General features: G+C 42.8%; 1 protein-coding gene across 1 annotated transcript in view; it reads left to right on the forward strand.

The window, feature by feature from the left end:
- LOC308299542 (synaptic vesicle glycoprotein 2C-like) overlaps positions 1-18,451 on the forward strand; it is a gene marked incomplete at both ends in the record, with an annotated part of 43,280 nt that extends 24,829 nt beyond the window's left edge. The window contains 7 exons of the mRNA XM_080743339.1: positions 399-509; positions 1,169-1,257; positions 1,870-2,034; positions 11,183-11,316; positions 16,699-16,902; positions 17,694-17,853; positions 18,268-18,451. Of these exons, the coding sequence (XP_080599465.1) occupies positions 399-509; positions 1,169-1,257; positions 1,870-2,034; positions 11,183-11,316; positions 16,699-16,902; positions 17,694-17,853; positions 18,268-18,451 (1,047 nt within the window). The remainder of the gene's footprint in view (positions 1-398; positions 510-1,168; positions 1,258-1,869; positions 2,035-11,182; positions 11,317-16,698; positions 16,903-17,693; positions 17,854-18,267) is intronic.
- Between the last annotated feature and the right edge of the window lie 269 nt (positions 18,452-18,720).

Below are 18,720 nucleotides of genomic sequence, written 5' to 3' on the forward strand. Positions count from 1 at the left end.
CTGAAATCAGGCTAGGTTGATACCCTCACAAAAAACATGCAGTAATCCTGGTCTCAATAATGCCTCCCCCTGGCCAGCCTGCAGTGCGCCTGATGGAGGGGAAAGGAACTGGTTGGAATAACGTGTTCCTTCCACTCACTGCGTCCAACTGGGGAAGCTCCCCCCTGTCAGGTGATAAGAAGTGGCCTGCTCATTATCAATGTCTCCTCAGGCTGGCAGAGGGAGAGCAGAGCCCAGGATTACAGCTTAGGTCAATTGGCACTGGGAGAACAAATGGGTTACAAAATCGTGGGATAAAAACTATTAGTTTAAAAAATATATATATAAATAAATAAACCTTACCAGAGAAAGTCTTCACCATGTGTGAACTCCACTGAGCTCAGTGTCTCCCCCCGCAGGTGAACAGGATAAAGACGCCCAGGCCGATGGATGAGCTGGTGGAGATGCAGAGCGAGTCGGCCAATCCCGCGGCCAAGATCCTGTTCAGGATGAAGACGGAGCTCAGAGGGGTTCGTGGTTTGTTTGACTCGTTCCTTCGTTGCCTCCAGCTGAGGATGACAGGCAGTAAAAGCACTTTGAAGAGGGCTTTGAAACGAAAATTCACATACATGGAGTTCTGTGCTCATACGGACGCTCATACATACACAAAAAGCCAGGCGTAGAAGTGCTTAGCTCCGTTCAAAAAGATGTCCAATGACGCCTTCGGCAGAGAAAAAGAGTTAATAAGAATAATTGGCTACTCTAAAAGATAAGGGGGGAAATAAATGTATAGGCCTACAGTATATTTGTTATATTTTTGGTAGGTACAGCGGGCGGCTGTAGCTCAGGAGGTAGAGCAGGTTAGCCAATGATCCATGGGTTCAAATCCCGGCTCCTCCTGTCTACATGCCGAAGTGTCCCTGAGCAAGACTCTGAACCCCTAGTTGCTCCCGGTGAGCAGGTTGGTGGTGTGCATGGTTTCCACCGCCACCGGTGTATGAATGTGTGTGTGAATGGGTGAATGTAATGCACATTGTAAAGCGCCTTGGATAAAGGTGCTATATAAATGCACCATTTACCATTGTGTTGCTTGATATATATATATATATATATATATATATATATATATATATATATATATATATATATATATATATATATTGTATATAATATTTCTCCATTTCCATAGATGGTGATGACGTTCATGAGATGTTTCAGCTATCCTGTCAGAGACAACACCTTGAAGCTGGCAGCGGTCTGGTTCACGCTCTCCTTTGGGTAAAACTAACTCTCTCAACCCTTTTTACACACGTTTTCTCAGGATTTCATTCACGTTACCGGCCGTTACAAAAGCACTGATGCCCACGATTGTTGGAAAACTGTCCTGACTGAAAGAAAATACTATCGTGAAAATAAGCAGGACACACTTGGATTACATTTACTCTGATTACTTTTTGGCCAGCCCTTCAAAAGACGCTAAAATGTCAGGTTGCCACTGGCAACTGCCGATTAAATGTTGAATAATCCTGGGCATCCTATGTGTTAGTTAAAGACTATTAACCATTGTATATACCCCTGCTCTGCCTGCATGTAACCTTGATACATGACAACTGTTACACACATTTCACCTGTACATATTTTGTTTTGATTATAGGATTGTATTGTATTGTGTACACTTCTGCTTTGGCAATAAACGTATGTTTTCTCATGCCAATAAAGCCTTGAATTGAATTGAACTTTCTGTGTGTGTGTGTGTGTGTGTGTGTGTGTGTGTGTGTGTGTGTGTGTGTGTGTGTGTGTGTGTGTGTGTGTGTGTGTGTGTGTGTGTGTGTGTGTGTGTGTGTGTGTGTGCGTGCGTGCGTGCGTGCGTGCGTGCGTGTGTGTGTGCAGGTACTATGGGCTGTCCGTGTGGTTTCCCGACGTCATCAAACACCTCCAGGCGGACGAGTACGCCTCGCGCGTCAAGATCCACAACAACGAACACATCGAAGACTTCACCTTCAACTTCACCCTGGAGAACCAGATCCACCGGAACGGACTGTTCCTGAATGACAGGTAAATAAACCCTGGAGAACCAGATCCACCGGAACGGACTGTTCCTGAATGACAGGTAAATAAACCCTGGAGAACCAGATCCACTGGATTGGACTCTTCCTCCGCATAAGCCCCCCCCCCCCCTCTTAGCAGACAAAGTGACGTGAGTGAGATAAAAAAAACCTGGGTGAAATGTGCCAATCTCAGCAGGAAACGTCGGTATGTCACTGAGAAATATCCGTTTCCATCAGAACTGACTGAAAATAAAGGTTATACTAGACGTTTAACCACTTGAACCCCAGCATGCGTATTCTGGGGGGAAGGTTCACCAAAAATAGCCGATCTACAAGCTCACAATGCCTCACACTGTGACGCGTTGAGAGCTTGTAGATCTGCTATTTTTTGGTGAAGAGAGTTGGCCGTAGATGGAAAAATAACTCATCAAGTACAGTGCAAATCAGGTGTGTTTTACTAAGCATAGTGAAGTGATATTGATGAATTCCAAATATTATCAGATTATTCTGAGTCACCCCTGGACTGGCATCAGGGCACCCTAGGGTGCCCCGCCACCCACCTTGGGAAACCACTGCCCCAGACAACGCTCCACACGCCTCACACTCTTCTCCCTACTGTCTCAGTTACGCTGAATAGTCAAGTTGAAGCCAAGCACAGACTCAGACACTGCAGAGGCAGGAGATTGTCAACGATTGTCAAGTGTTTAATGCAAGCAAAGCAAAGCAACACAAAAATGGCAAAAAGGCAAAAGAACGCAAAAAAAAAAAAAAAAGAAACACAGGAACAAGCCAAAACTAAGGCTTATAGTCAGGGAAAATTAGCAGAATACCTGTCAAATCTGGGAATAAATTCCTTACCAAACAATTTCTTCACCAATGTGTTCGTAAAGGTGTCTAGTAACACATCTAACAAAGATTGAAATTCAACACCCCTAGCAAAATGTTTGACAGCTAGGGTAATTCTGGGTCTCATTTACTTACTATACACTATTACTATAAGGGAAACAATCACTCCCAAAAATATGCTTTAAGTGGGATGTGAGGGGTCCAACTAGGTGTTTTTAATTATTCTGAATCCATTGCAAGCATTTGTTTTGCACGGAAAACATCCCTTGGGCCAAAAATGGACCCCATACACCTTGTGAAAAGTGATGACTCATCACTAAACCATGTTTTTTTTGCGTCTGATTTTGGCCCAATGAATGTTTTTTTGTGCAAAACAAATGCTTGCAATGGATTCAGAATGAATAAAAACACCTTGTTAGACCCCTAACATGCTACTTTGCATATCTATGCATATCTTTGTGAGTGATTTTTTCCCCTTATAGTACAGTGAATGAGACCCAGACTTACTGTCAAATATTATGCTAGGGATGTTGAATTTCAATCTGTGTGCTGGTTCATTGTATTGCTGTCTGTTTTTATGGTTCTGTTCTGTTGTGTATGATTCCTGTGTGTGCTTGTGTTAAACTTTGGTTTAAGTTCAGTAAAGTGTCGTAAACTGCACTCCTTAGTTTCCTGCATTACTTTGAAGTTGAGTTATGTGCATTTGGCTCCGCACCACCACAACACCGAACCTTGACATTAATTGATTACAATTTTGAGTTACTTTGACTTCACTGGAGTATTTCTAATTTTCATAAATCTTACTTTTATTCCACCTCAGATGCAAATATTATACTTTTACTCCACTACAATATTTGACTACTGTATTAGTTATAGTTAGCTATGTGAAAATAGCTGATCTATGATACAACAAAGGATTTTTAATAGATTTTGTGAAGCTGTGAAATGTACTTTTACTTTTGGTGCTTCAAGTATATTTTGATGCCAATACTTTTGTTAAATAAGAAGATATCGTTGGTGTCGGGCAGATATGTTACTAGACACCTTTACGAACACATTGGTGAAGAAATCATTTGGTAAGGAATTTATTCCCAGGGTTTTATTAAAATTCCCTGACTATTAGTTTATATCTGGCTGGACCGGCGGGTGAGTCATGGTTCAGGGATCCAGTAAACACAGAGCTGCAGAGGTTTCAGAAAGAAATAAGTTCTTCATAGTCGGGGGCCTTAGGGAGATAGAATGGTAATTTCGTGCTAATCAGTCTAAAAGGCTTAATTTTGCACTGATGTAGCCCAGAGCATGCTCTAATGATTTAGCTATGGCGCCCGAGTCGGCGACTTTCGGGGTCGCCACAGCAGCCAAATCAAGCTGGGCTCCCATTGACTTTAAATACAGGATGAAAATACCCAGATTTTTTTTTTTTTTTTTTTTTTTGGGGGGGGAATTGAAGTAGGATGTGAGGGGCGTGTTCTGGGGCCATTTGTAGCCCAAGGAATGTTTTTTGTGCAAAACAAATGCTTGCAATGGATTCAGCATGATGACAAACATGTTTTTTCATTAGAGCATGCCCTTGGCTACATCTGTGCAAAATTTGGCGCTTTTAGACTGATTAGCACGAAAAATCCCTTAGGCCTCCGACTATACGGTAAGTGCTAAAGTCTAGTGTGAGCCGTATGCATGCCAGCCTCTTCTGGCTTACAGTTGTGAGCTTGTAGATCTGCCGTTTTCACTAGTTTGGGTCACAGGCAAATGTCTAATTTATCTTTTGGGTTACAAGCTATGAAGTTTAACCAGGCTATAAGGTCATTACAAAAAATTTGCTACTAAACTAAAAACTAAAAAGTACTTAGTACTTTTCACAGTAACGCATTACTTGTTGGTGTGAGTAATCAGTAAAGTAACTGAGTTACTTTTGTAATGAAGTAACTAGTAACGGTAACTAGTTACTATTTTTCAGTAACGTGCCCAACACTGCTGGGATCTCTGTATGAAAGGAGAAATGGATCCATCATCAGACCTTTGGCTGAAGCGGTTCATCTTTAGCTCCGCCCGGCCGGAACGGCCATGAGGCGGAGATTATGTTTTCATCCCTGTCTAAATGCCATCAGTGTGATTGACAGGAGAGATGATGAGAGGAGCAGAGTTTACACCATTATTATTGAGCCATGGACAGAAGTATGGATGTAGTTTCTCAGTGAAGGAGCAGCCAGTGAAAGAGTAGAGGTGAACTCTGGCCTCCACATCATAAAAGGAGACCAGACCCTCCTCATAATCCACAAACACTCCCACTTTCTGGACCTCCTATCTGACAGGGAGGAGGACAGCAAGGTCAGCAAGAGCCTCGTACACGTTTCCACCCCTCAAATATATAGACCAGTAACCATTGTTGGGGTTCAGTGTGATGTCTCCCTTCCTGTTGATGGACTCTCTGACCACTCCTAGAGCCCAGTCAGTCTTCCCTCTAACCTGAACCTCATAGTAAAACCTTCCTGAGGAGAAGCTTTGTTTTCCTAAGACACCGTAATATGAATATCTAGAGAATCTCTCTGTGTTGTCAGGCAGATTGTTCATTACATTTCCATGACTCACTTGTTTTCCATCCTCAGACAGGATGAGGTAGGGATGTGCTGTATCAGGGTCCAAAGTCACATCCACTTCGTATTGCTGCATCCTCCTTAGCTCAGCATCGAACAGCTTCTCCATCTCTAGAATCAGTTTGGTTGGTCCACTATCAAGCTAATGCCTCTTGCACTCTGTTGATACCAGCTTTTATGAAGCTCATCTGCGTTGATCAAACATGACATCACTCTTACCCAAATAAGGAGTTCAGACTGGCCTGGCCTCCGTGTGGTACTCTGATCTGAATTATAAACAAACATGGTTTCTGCAACAAAGATCGGACAGTTATTATTGTGCCAATGTTGGTTAACTCTTTTACTGCTTCGGACGTTCCCGTTCGCCCCAATTTTGACGGTAGCGCGTTGCCAATACGACGCTCGTTCTTTTACCTTGTCTGATGACTGTAAGCTGATGAGGGGTCGCGTGGGTATTCCACAAGTGTTGCACTGGTCCCCCCTCCCCCCTCCTCCAGCGAAACACGGTCGCTTTGGAAAACAAGGACGTGCTGATCAGATCCATTTTCTGATACTGCGTTGTCTATTTCTCCACTCAAATGTTTTGAAAAACATTCTTGAGAGCAACGTTTAGTTGTAAATGTCGCTGTGTGTTTGTTTACTTGGCTGACATGTTGGCTACTGCACTAAATTCACACAGTGCAGCCTGAGTGCAGCAGGTGTTCTGAGCCTTTGATTAGACAGCAGTCTGTTATGGGGCTGTTAAGTCTGACATCATTTTGTAGGCAGAGGAGAACTTTTGCCCCCCAAAAAAGCAAATCTTTTTACTATTTTTACTATTTACTAATTTTTCTTCTCTTTGTTGTTGAAAGGAAAGTGGTAGAATTATACATTAGTCGTTATTTTTGTCTCGGATCTGTTGAAATAGCGAGGGACAGATATTGACAATAAATCTGCTTGGAGGTCTGACTACAAAAGGATGTCACGGCTTAAAAGCCCCATAGAGCAGAGCGGTCATTATACACCTATAATTCACAGCTGATTTCAGCGCTTGACCAATCAGAATCAAGCATTCAACCAAGCCGGGTAATAAATAGAGTTAGAACATGTCAATCATTCACTGAGTGAGGATTACATCGAGTTAGAAAATATCTCGCCTGGGATCGCTTCCAATATCGGCTTTTGATCCGGTCGGGAGTGGATGACGTCCTACGTCATTTTGTAGTCAAAACTGACTACACTTTGGCAGGAAACACCAAACCTGAATCAGTTCAAGTAGCTTTGTTTTGGGTTAAAACTGATTCTGGTTTGGTAGTTCCTGGCAGAGTGTTGTCCGTTTAGAATTCAAAATGACGTAGGACGTCATCCGGTCTAGACCGGATCAACCAACCTGTTTAGTAAACCAAGACCAGGCTTTCCGTGACGCGAGGTCAAGAATTGATCCCATTTCTTTTGGAAAGAAAATGTGTCCCAGCGTGGCTGATGGCTAGTCATTGCATTTTTTCTCATTTTAATTTTTTCATTTCATTTGGAAGCTGGGGATCATAGCTACAAAATGATATATTGGTTGTGGAGATCGACCCAACAGCTTTGAAGATATGGCTTATAGAATGATGCCATGCTGAAATACTACTTTTGAGATATTCAAGTTCTAAATAAATGTCTAACCTGCAAATGACCTGACGATCTCTCACATTAATTTAAAAAAAAGTCTTATTTACATGCAGAGTTAAGCTCTGGCGTTTAAGTGAAATGTAGCCTAGATATTTTGAGATGCATTTGTGACTTTTTTCATTTTAGAAAAAAAAAAAAAAAAAAAAAAGTAATATTAGCAGTAGTGAAAAACCCTGCCTTCCGAAATGACTGCCCCTCAGTCAGGCTGAGTCACAAATGTATTGTATCATATTATGCTACTTCTGATGCTTTTGTGTTACGCTGCAGTATGATCAATTAGGGCATTAACAGTTCTACTGCCAGATTTATTATTTATTTATTGGGGCTGGTGCCAGCAAAAAAGCAGCTTACCTTTGCGATCTTATAGAAAAAGATCTATTGATTATTTTCAAACGATTTATTTTTCAATGGACCTATTATGTGTGTACTTTACCAAAGCTGGCGGCAGAGGGCAGCCTTATGCAAAGAATGAATGTGAATTGGGCTTTGAGCCGCGTTCAGAATTGGGGCGAACGGGAACGTCCAAAGCACAGTGGTGTCCGAAGAGTTAAAATAAACAAATAATTAAAGAAAATGAAAATAGAAAGATGCAATTGGAAATTGCAAGTGTGGTTGCCGTGATGCGAGTCACACTTGCAAATGAATTCCGTCTTCTTACCATTTGAATTTTCCCCATTCAAGTCAATGGCGACAGTTAATTCACTAAGAAACAAATGGCCATATATGGAGATCTGTGTCCTTGACCCGTTCATGCCCATTTATGGAGATCCCTGATGTAACTGTCAATATTAAGCCCATATCTTGGAATACCCATACATGGACATACTGTGTCAGTCTCATGTGGTCTATGATGTCAGACATTACGACGCCATCAAGGCCTGACATTTCCCTCCGACAAAATCAACTGTATTCAGCTGTATCCTACATTTGGTCGACTGACATTCTATGAGATTTAGTTGACTAAAACTAGACTAAAACTAAACCATTTCCGATGACTAAAATACGACAAAAATGTAATGCAACAAAAAAACTACATCAACATTTGCTGTCAAAATCAACACTGCCACCTCTCCAGAGTAAATCCCTTTGCACACAGGCGCGTTCATCCGCATGGATAAAACGGAAATATTTTTCTAAAGAAAACAAAGATTCTCTACGACCTCATGCACACTGGATCCGAATTAGCCATGTGACGAGTGGCTGCGGCCGTGCGTTTTTTTCTCGATCGAATCCAGTTTGATTCGTGAGTTTTGAGGTAAAAAAACCTCAAAACTCCTTTTATGACTCCTTTTGGGATCCGCAGCGCCGATTCCGCACAGCATTGCACACCAAATCCAATGCGTTTTATTCATGCAGCAAATGAAAAAAAAAAGAACAAAAAAAACCCGCAACTGTCCTGTGTGCAAAGGGCTTAAAACGGTGCAGTCTGGGACTCAAACTCTATTTGTCATTCTCTCCTAGAACAACAACAATCCAAACTGCTCCGCCTTATTATTATTATTATTCCATTTCCTGTTATCTGTAACCGGCAGCAAATTAAAAGCCTTATCTCAAGTCCTCCTCCTCTCTCTCTCTCTGCTCTTTCTGTCTCTGTTTCTCCTCTGTTCGGCCTTCAGGTTATGATTCTCTTCATGCTCTCTCTCTCTCTCTGCACACACTAGGGCATTCACCAAATATTAGAATATTGGAATATTAGAATATCAAAGTCCTTATTCGACGTTGTTCACCGAAGTCGAATATTCGCTTATTTTAATTTTTTATTGTTTTCTCTTTAAAAATATATGGTTTATAAAGCTTGTCTAGATAGGAAGTCATAAGAATGAGTTGTCAATGCCCCTGGAGGATGATTTTTTTTAATGCTTTATACCAGGGGTTCTCAAACCTTTTTAGGCTGTGACCCCCAAAATAAACATATTTGAACTGGGGACCCCCACCCTGACAATCACTTGGAACTGTAAGTATTAAATTTAATGTGACTCGGTTCCGCAGATAAATATTGTGAAAATAGCAGATCTACATGCTCACAATGCCTCGCGTTGCGAGGCGCTGTGAGCATGTAGATCGGCTGTTTTCACAATGTTCGACTCTAGTACTTAATATTTGACAGTTTGGACAGTCCTGTCGAATATTCGACTATTCGAATACTTTGAGGTTGAATAATTCAAATACTAAAAATCCCTAGCACACACTGTCTGGAGTTACAGTCTTTCATTCTGCATCTGGCCATAACATAAACCCTTGGCCTTTAGGATTTTAACTCTTTTACTGCTTCGGACGTTTCCATTCGCCCCAATTCTGACGGCGGCGCGTTGCCAATACGAACGGCCGTTCTTTTACCTTGTCTGATGACTGTAAGCTGATGAGGGGTCGCGCGGGTGTGTACAGTTAAAAACATCTCCCATAATGCTGCTTTCAAATCTCCACCACACATAAACATCAATGATGTCCAATTCACTTCCTGGCTGTTCTCTGTGGACCTGATCTAGATTATGCATTTCTATGCTATGAACGACGGAAAGAGTGGAGGGCCATTTCACATCCATTCCTTGCATAAGGCTTCCCCCTGCCGCCAGCTTGGCTAAACTACACATATTATATAATAGGTCCAATGAGAAAAAAAAGGTTTGGAAATAATCAATAGATCTTTTTTCTATAACATCGCAAAGGTAAGCTGCTTTTTGCTGGCACCAGCCCCAATAAATAAATAATAAATCTGGCAGTAAAACAGTTAACTACTACGGCAGGGTTCCCCAATAGGCGGCCCGCGGGCCATTTGCGGCCCGCGGGGGGCTACTGTCTGGCCCCCACCAACCCCAGTAATAATGGTGGTATAAGAGCAGCAACAACACTAGTATATCGTCGTTGTCTGGTGGAAACTCGTATTTTCAAATGTGTACGTTCTTTCGCAAATAGTAAAGCCCTGCTTCATCGTGCAAGGCCGTTGCACAAAAGTAGCGAAAACAGCCGATCTACGTTGTGTGCTTGTAGATCTGCTGTTTCACTATTTAAAAAAAAATAATAATGATAAATGCAAAACGAATGGTTTTGGACATACAAGATTTTCACCCGACAACGACAATATCTGAAATGTCACTGGAGTAGCGGGAACGCCACCGTCGCCCCCTGCAATGTTGTGGCCCTCGGCTTGGTACCCTAGACATAGTTCAATGTTGTGGCCCTCGGCTTGGTACCCTAGACATAATTTAATGTTGTGGCCCTCGGCTTGGTACCCTAGACATGATTCAATGTTGTGGCCCTCGGCTTGGTACCCTAGACATAATTCAATGTTGTGGCCCTCGGCTTGGTACCCTAGACATGATTCAATGTTGTGGCCCTCGGCTTGGTACCCTAGACATGATTCAATGTTGTGACCCTCGGCTTGGTACCCTAGACATAATTCAATGTTGTGGCCCTCGGCTTGGTACCCTAGACATAATTCAATGTTGTGGCCCTCGGCTTGGTACCCTAGACATAATTCAATGTTGTGGCCTTCGGCTTGGTACCCTAGACATAGTTCAATGTTGTGGCCCTCGGCTTGGTACCCTAGACATAATTTAATGTTGTGGCCCTCGGCTTGGTACCCTAGACATGATTCAATGTTGTGGCCCTCGGCTTGGTACCCTAGACATGATTCAATGCTGTGGCCCTCGGCTTGGTACCCTAGACATAATTCAATGTTGTGGCCCTCGGCTTGGTACCCTAGACATAATTCAATGTTGTGGCCCTCGGCTTGGTACCCTAGACATAATTCAATGTTGTGGCCCTCGGCTTGGTACCCGGTTAGACATAATTCAATGTTGTGGCCCTCGGCTTGGTACCCTAGACATGATTCAATGTTGTGGCCCTCAGCTTGGTACCCTAGACATGATTCAATGTTGTGGCCCTCGGCTTGGTACCCTAGACATGATTCAATGTTGTGGCCCTCGGCTTGGTACCCTAGACATGATTCAATGTTGTGGCCCTCGGCTTGGTACCCTAGACATGATTCGGCCCTTGGGGAAAACTAATTGGGGAACCCTGTACTAAGGTTTCTTTACTATTCCCTCGTATTCTCCTCCACAGGTTCATCGGTATGAAGTTCAAGGCGGTGGTGTTCATCGACTCCACCTTCCAGAACTGCTACTTTGAGGACGTCTCCTCCGTCGCCTCCTACTTCAAGAACTGCACCTTCGTGGACTCCTTCTTCTACAACACAGGTCATATTTCAATTCAATTTTCAATTCAAAGGAGCTTTATTGGCATGAGAAAACATACGTTAACATTGCCAAAGCAAGTATCACAAATACAATAAAAACTGTTGAAAATGGGGAACATAATATACAGTTGGAGGGGGTACAGCATTGTGTAAACCGAGCTATGTCACATTGTGACATTTTATATATATATATATACAGGGTACAAACAGCGACGGCTCCAGAAAATTGTGACTGGGGGGTCTGTGTGGGGGCTGGCTTTTTTAGAGTGGGGGCTAACCCCCCGGCTCCACCGGGCGCGTCGAGCGACAACGCTCGGAGCGCTCCCGTTTTAATTAACGAACAGTGCTCCACTGGCGACATTGCGGAACAAACTGTCCATAGACGGGTTTCTGGTCCATGTTACACTGATAAAACTAGATGCGTACGCAGGGTCCGGTACCAAAATTAGCCAATGAAACCAGGTTTAACCAGCGCTCCCCAAAACAACAGGTTTGGGGATTGGACGGAATTGATTACATGATACAGTCAGCTGTGCATTTAGTCTCAATGTTTGTAAACAAGAAACCCGTCGTATATGATTTACATAGAAGTCAGTCAGTTGTCTTTCACATATTAATATTAGGGCTTTCAAATTATTACAATTTTTTATCAGATTAATTACAGCTTAAAAATGAACTAATCATGATTAATCACAAATCAAAATATGTCCAAAATATGCCATTTCTTTCCTTAGCCTATATTGTTGTGGGAATGGAAAGATATAGGTGGAATAAGGCATACATTTATCATACAGTATGCATGTATTATTATTATTATTATCATTATTATAATTAGGCTTGATATGCAGGATGAAAAATAAAGTTGCCCATTTGAGGACAACAGGAAATTACAAGTCCTTTTTGCCGAAAATAGCCGATCTACAAGCTCACAAGGCCTTTCAGCACGAGAAGTTGTGAGCTTGTAGATCGGCTATTTTTGGCAAGTGGTTAATATAAAAAAGGAGGAAAAAAGGTTTATATCACACAAAGATTTGGAGGACCCCCTGTAGTAATTCTGAGGACCCCCTGTTGAAAACCCCTGACCTAGGCTACAGAGAAACCATTCTCAGTTGACACACACACACATGCACAGACAAAATACAAAAAGTTAAAATGTCTTGCCATAAAAGACAGTGCCTTAGTTGCTCATCTACAGTATGTCAAATAAGGGTCATTCTCAACGAGCCTCGTTAACCCAACACAGCTGGCTGGCAATCTAGTATTGCATTCACCGTGATCACTTCTCCTGATTCTAATCCAAGCAAGTTGGAGAAAAATTCGTGGATTTTACTTTGAGATGACAACAGCTACAAAGGTAGAAGTACCTATATTCTGATCTATGATGAATTATTCCAGTGGCACTGTATCCAAGACGTTTAAAAAAAACTTTTTTAAACGTCTTTTGAGATACCAGCTCTGTCTCTTCTCCTCGGTGCAGTGTGTGTGTGTGTGTGTGTGTGTGTGTGTGTGTGTGTGTGTGTGTGTGTGTGTGTCTGTGTGTAACGGGAGGGGGGAGAATTAAGTGGCTGTGATGCAGACAGTGTTACAGTACCAGATGGGAAATGTTGAATTATCGTACCGGAGGCTCAGAATTATCGTATTTGACATGAAACTATCGTACACGGTCAAAAAAGAGAAATCACTCGCGTAAAAACGTAATTTCACCAAAAAATGCGTCTTTAGTGTAAGAAACGACCTCGTTTTAGACTACTGCGTGATAAAAACGCATCAGATTTGCTGTGTGGAGGCAGGCAACTTCTTGGAGCTTACACAAATAAAAGCCTGAAACTGGTCTGGAAAGATGCAAGTGCAACCAGTGTTTTTAATGCCTCCAGTACAGATCTAGGGTCAGATTGACTGATTTCCTGGCTTATTTTGAGAAGCCAAACCAGATCCCAGATCAGCAGCCAGGGAAAATAGTGAATTCACGCTCTTTTTGATGATATGCCGAAATTATCGTACATTTGGGCATTTTTGGAATTATTGATCGTACATCGTACAGAGGGTCAAATTATCGTACAAATACGATCATTATCGTACGTCTGGCAACACTGGTTGCAGACCACGTCTTCTACCGAGAGAATGCACTTCTGATCAGTGAACAGGGCCGGCTGTTAATAGCAAAGAATTATCTTTATAGAAAATACATTTTATTGTATGATTTTACATAGAAGCAAGTCCATTTTCTTTCACATATTTATTATCTTTTATTTATTTATTCTGTAAATATTTTTTATTACAATTGGGTCTGTGGGGAGGGGGGGCTGAGCAGGGGCTAAGCCTCCACCAGAGGGGGCTAGAGCGCCCCCTAGCCCCCCCCTGGCGCCGTCATTGGGTACAAATAGCAGCATTATTTTCCTCAAAATGCATTTAAAGGTAGCAGCTCTGTTTCATACTGTATGTGCAGTAGGTCTAGATGTCAATCCATGGTTTGTAGTTCTTTAGGGTGGTTGTGTTTCTAGCCTCTTTTGTCACAGCAGTTCACAAATCTTGCTGCTGTGTTCGCACATTGTTGTATTTCTCCCAGTAGGTATGTGAGTTTTTCATCATTGGTCGAGTTTTCAAATTCACTTCGGGTGTGTGTAATCTGTGGGAAGTATGTGTCTCTGATAACCTTTGACCTTTAGCACACACACACACACACACACTCCCCTCCCATAACTTGTGGGGACATGAGGATACCGCCGATATCTGCGGGGCCCACCCTTTCCAGAGCTCGTACAGCTCCCAAAAAAAGTCAGGTGTCATCAGCAACAATCAGATATTACAAAAAAATATTTATATGAGCTATAATCCAGTATTTTTTAAGGATTGTCAGATGATTATACTGCCTCATGTCCCACAAGTTATGGGAGGGGAGTGTTTTTTTCCAAGCCACGCACACTCACACATAATGGGAGTTTGAACATCAATTAGTCTACTTGCCAGCCCATAGAGCCCCATTGTGAACCCAGACATATTGAGTACAGTAAGGTTTTATGTTATAAATGTTGAGTAAGGGTCCCCAGCATGTAGAAACTGCCGGATGCTAACTTACATATGTTGAGCAATTTTCATAATTTGCATAATTCGATTTATTTAGCATAATCCCCCATAATAATGGATAATATGTCAAAAACTGATTGGCCGATTTGAACAATATTAGAGTGGTTTTGGGGGTTATTGAGGATGCTGAATCCATTTTCGAAATTCAACATGGCTGTTTTAAACCGGAAATGGCCTTATACCAACTTAAAGTGGGGTGATTTTGATACTTTTTTGTTGATTTTCCAGTTGGTATATGGCCATTTCCGGTTTAAAACGGCCATTTTGAATTTAGAAAATGTCAGAAATGGATTCAGCATCCTCAATAACCCCGAAAACCACTCCAGTATTGTTCAAATCGGCAAATCAGTTTTTGACATATTATCCATTATTATGGGGGATTATGCTAAATAAATCGAATTATGCAAATTATGAAAATTGCTCAACATATGCAAGTTAGCATCCGGCAGTTTCTACATGCTGGGGACCCTTACTCAACATTTCTCACATAAAACCTTACTGTACTCAATATGCCAGGGTTCAGATTCTGGCAAGTGGACTAAATTGTGAAACCCGACCTAAAAATCACACCATAGCACAGTGGGAGCATAATAACTTGATTTCAAGGAAAGAACTTGTGGGTTCCAGCGTTTGGGCCTCACAAGTAGAAAAGGGCCCCACAAGTAGAGTAGAATTCCTCATTTTGGAACCCACATTTGATGGGAGAGCAGAACACACACACACACAGTGGTGTGCTGTGGATTTTTTTTGCTATAGTGCAAGTGAGCGATCGCCGATAAAAAAAAACACTTGAATATGTAAGCCTATTTTATTAACCCACAATATAGCTCTTTTCCAAGTGTAGGAGCAGAGGTTCAACTCCAAGTCTCTCTCGGGTGACTGAACTTCTCACCCTATCTCTAAGGGAGATACCAGCCACCCGTCTGAGGAAACTCATTTCGGCCGCTTGCACCCACAACCTTATTAGCCGGGGAGCCACAGGCCCAAAATTTGAGAGGACCTGTGATGTCATAACATACTTTTTATTTAAGTTTTTTCTATTAATTTGGTCAATAAGGCACGCAGAATGAGAGGCCTGCTCTGCCGGAAACATTGCAAGAAAAAAAAGTCCCCCCGTCGACATCACTATACAGGAAAAGCAAGCATTTGTTTTGCATGAAAAACATTCCTTAGGCTAGATTTCAGCCCCACAAAACGGTGAAAAGTGATGAGTCATCAAAAATCACAGTTTTGAGAGGCCGAAATCTAGTCCAAGGAATGTTTTTCATGCAAAAAAAAAGAAAATGCTTGCAATGGATTCAGAATCATGAAGAACCCTCCTAGTTTGACCCCTCACATGCTACTTAAAGCAGATTTATTTTTTGTATTATTTTCCTGTATAGTGATGTCAATGGGACAGTGAGTACAAATGGCCATAACCTTTTTTCACAATGTTTCCGGCAGAGCAGGCCTCTCATTCTGTGTACCTTAACAGTTTCCAAGCCACGGGGGTAGATTGACGAGAATGATTAATTAGGCAGCCAGGCCACAGACGAAGATTGACGAGAATAGGCTATTTTTGTTATAAAACAACTCAAAATACATTATTTTTGCCGATTTAACAACAAGGGTTCCGTACGGAACCTAAACGCTTGTCTCCAGTGGCAGATCATGTGACTGAATGAAAACAGGAAGTATACGGAAGGAACTTAAGGAAGTGACTCTGTTTTGTTGTGAAAAGACCTTAGAATGCATGAAACACAAACACACACTTTACTCCTCACCCGTAAGTCGTAGCTTCATTCAGAAAAAAGATCTGAGCAGCTGGTGGCAACGTGGTTCCGATCGTTACCATCACATGCACGGAGCGCGGAGCGCCCGACGCAAAAGTAGCTATTAGCTCATTTTGTTAGCATGATCGTATGAGTGTAACTGTGGTAGAATTTAGCGTCACCCAGGGTACTGAAAGGAATGAACAGAACGGATAGATGTGTAAACAGTGTTTTCTTGTGGTCGTAAAAAAACACTGAAATGGGCTGGCATAGAAACTGTTAATGACCAAATTAATAGAAAAAAAATAAAAAATAAAAAATGTCATGATGTCACAGGTAAAACCCTATTCTTTGAGCTTTTGGGCCTGTGGCTCCCTGACTATACTTTCGGTCATGACCCACACTTCATGACCATAGGTGAGAGTAGGAACGAAGATTGCTCGGTAGACAGAGAGCTTTGCCTTTCCGGCTCGACTTTTTTTCTTTACCACAGTAAATGATTCTGATTCTGATTCCTCTCATCACGTCTCTCCTTCCTCCTGGTCCAGACATCGATGACAAGAAGCTGACCAACTCCAGGATCATCAACAGTTCCTTCCACCACAACAAGACAGGCTGTCAGATGCTGCTGGACGACGACTACTCCGCCTACTGGGTCTACTTCGTCAACTTCCTGGGAACGCTGGCCGTGCTGCCGGGAAACATCGTATCCGCCCTGCTCATGGACAAGATAGGACGGCTGAGGATGCTGGGTAATTAATAATAGTTTATTACTACCGTTAATTACTGCTCATGGACAAGATAGGACGTCTGAGGATGCTGGGTAATTAATAATTAGTTTATTAATGTATTACTACCCTTAATTACTGCTTGTGGACAAGATAGGACGGCTGAGGATGCGGGGTAATTCATAATTATTATTACTCATTTACTGCCAGAATTAAAACATGGTCTATCATGTTGCTGCAAACACAGTTTTTTCCACTAACCTTTGAAAAATCATAATCAATAATATGCGCCGACCTGATCCGGCCATCGATGGTCTCAAAAAGATGTGCATGAAATGGGAAGAAAAAAAAGTTGGGTCACGATAATCCCATGGAAAGTTACATCAAGTTGAACTTTGATTAAAAAAAAATGTGCCCCAGCCCTGCACACAGGATAGGCTATATATTGTTATAATTGTATTTTATTGCGGTCATGTGATCAATAAGGCTGCACATGTGGCGAGGCGCAACTTGGAATCGCACATGAGTTCTGGGCAGAGCCGTTCGTTTTCATCCCCATCGGCAGGTTAGTTACTCACTAGCGTGATGTAATGTGGTCTTGTCTCCTCCAGGGGGCTCCATGGTGCTGTGTTGATGATGTAATGTGGTCTTGTCTCCTCCAGGGGGCTCCATGGTGCTGTGTTGATGATGTAATGTGGTCTTGTCTCCTCCAGGGGGCTCCATGGTGCTGTGTTGATGATGTAATGTGGTCTTGTCTCCTGCAGGGGGCTCCATGGTGCTGTGTTGATGATGTAATGTGGTCTTGTCTCCTGCAGGGGGCTCCATGGTGCTGTCGGGCATCAGTTGCTTCTTCCTGTGGTTCGGGACCAGTGAGTCCATGATGATCTTCATGCTGTGTCTTTACAACGGCCTGAGCATCTCAGCATGGAACAGTCTGGACGTGGTGACTGCTGAGATCTACCCTACTGACAGGAGGTTTGTAGATCTACCCTACTGACCGGAGGTTTGTAGATCTACCCCACCGACAGGAGGTTTGTAGATCTATCAGGAGGTTTGTAGATCTACCCCACTGACCGGAGGTTTGTAGATCTACCCTACTGACCGGAGGTTTGTAGATCTACCCCACCGACAGGAGGTTTGTAGATCTATCAGGAGGTTTGTAGATCTACCCCACCGACAGGAGGTTTGAACTTAACTTAAACTTAAATACTCTTGGTGCAAAATAAACTCCACCAACAAGAGAGCCCAAATCACACCCCATTACCAAAACGTCCCGTTATAGTGCATCCATGAGGCCGACTTGAATAACGTAGGGTGTCATCTCATCCTTGTTCTAGTGGGATTGTCTGTGCAAATATGAGATGAATATGATGTTGTGTATTGTTTCAGGGGCACAGGGTTTGGCTTCTGTAACGCCATGTGCAAGCTGGCAGCCGTGCTGGGCAACCTGATCTTCGGCTCCCTGGTGGGCATCACCAAGGCCATCCCCATCCTGCTGGCCTCCGCCGTGCTGGTGGGCGGCGGCCTGGTGGGCCTCCGCCTGCCCGACACACGCCCCAACGTGCTGATGTAACCACGTGCTAACGTGCTAATGTAACAAAGTGCTAATGTAAAAAAAAACACCTCAAAATGTAAAACAGCCATGTTTCACATTGACCAACGCTTTCTCACGCCCCATGATGTATGGACCATGAGACCTGATGATTTACGATTCTGTCCATGTCAGTACCGCAACTCGGAGTCATCTGAAGCGGACTTTGCGACGTTCGGCACATCGACTTGCTTGCCTGTGGTGAATCGCTCGCCGATGGCTCTCGTGGCTCAAGCCCCCTTCAGACGCCG

This window comes from Nannobrachium achirus (assembly GCF_963921795.1).
Source record: "Nannobrachium achirus genome assembly, chromosome: 15".
Taxonomy (NCBI): domain Eukaryota; kingdom Metazoa; phylum Chordata; class Actinopteri; order Myctophiformes; family Myctophidae; genus Nannobrachium; species Nannobrachium achirus.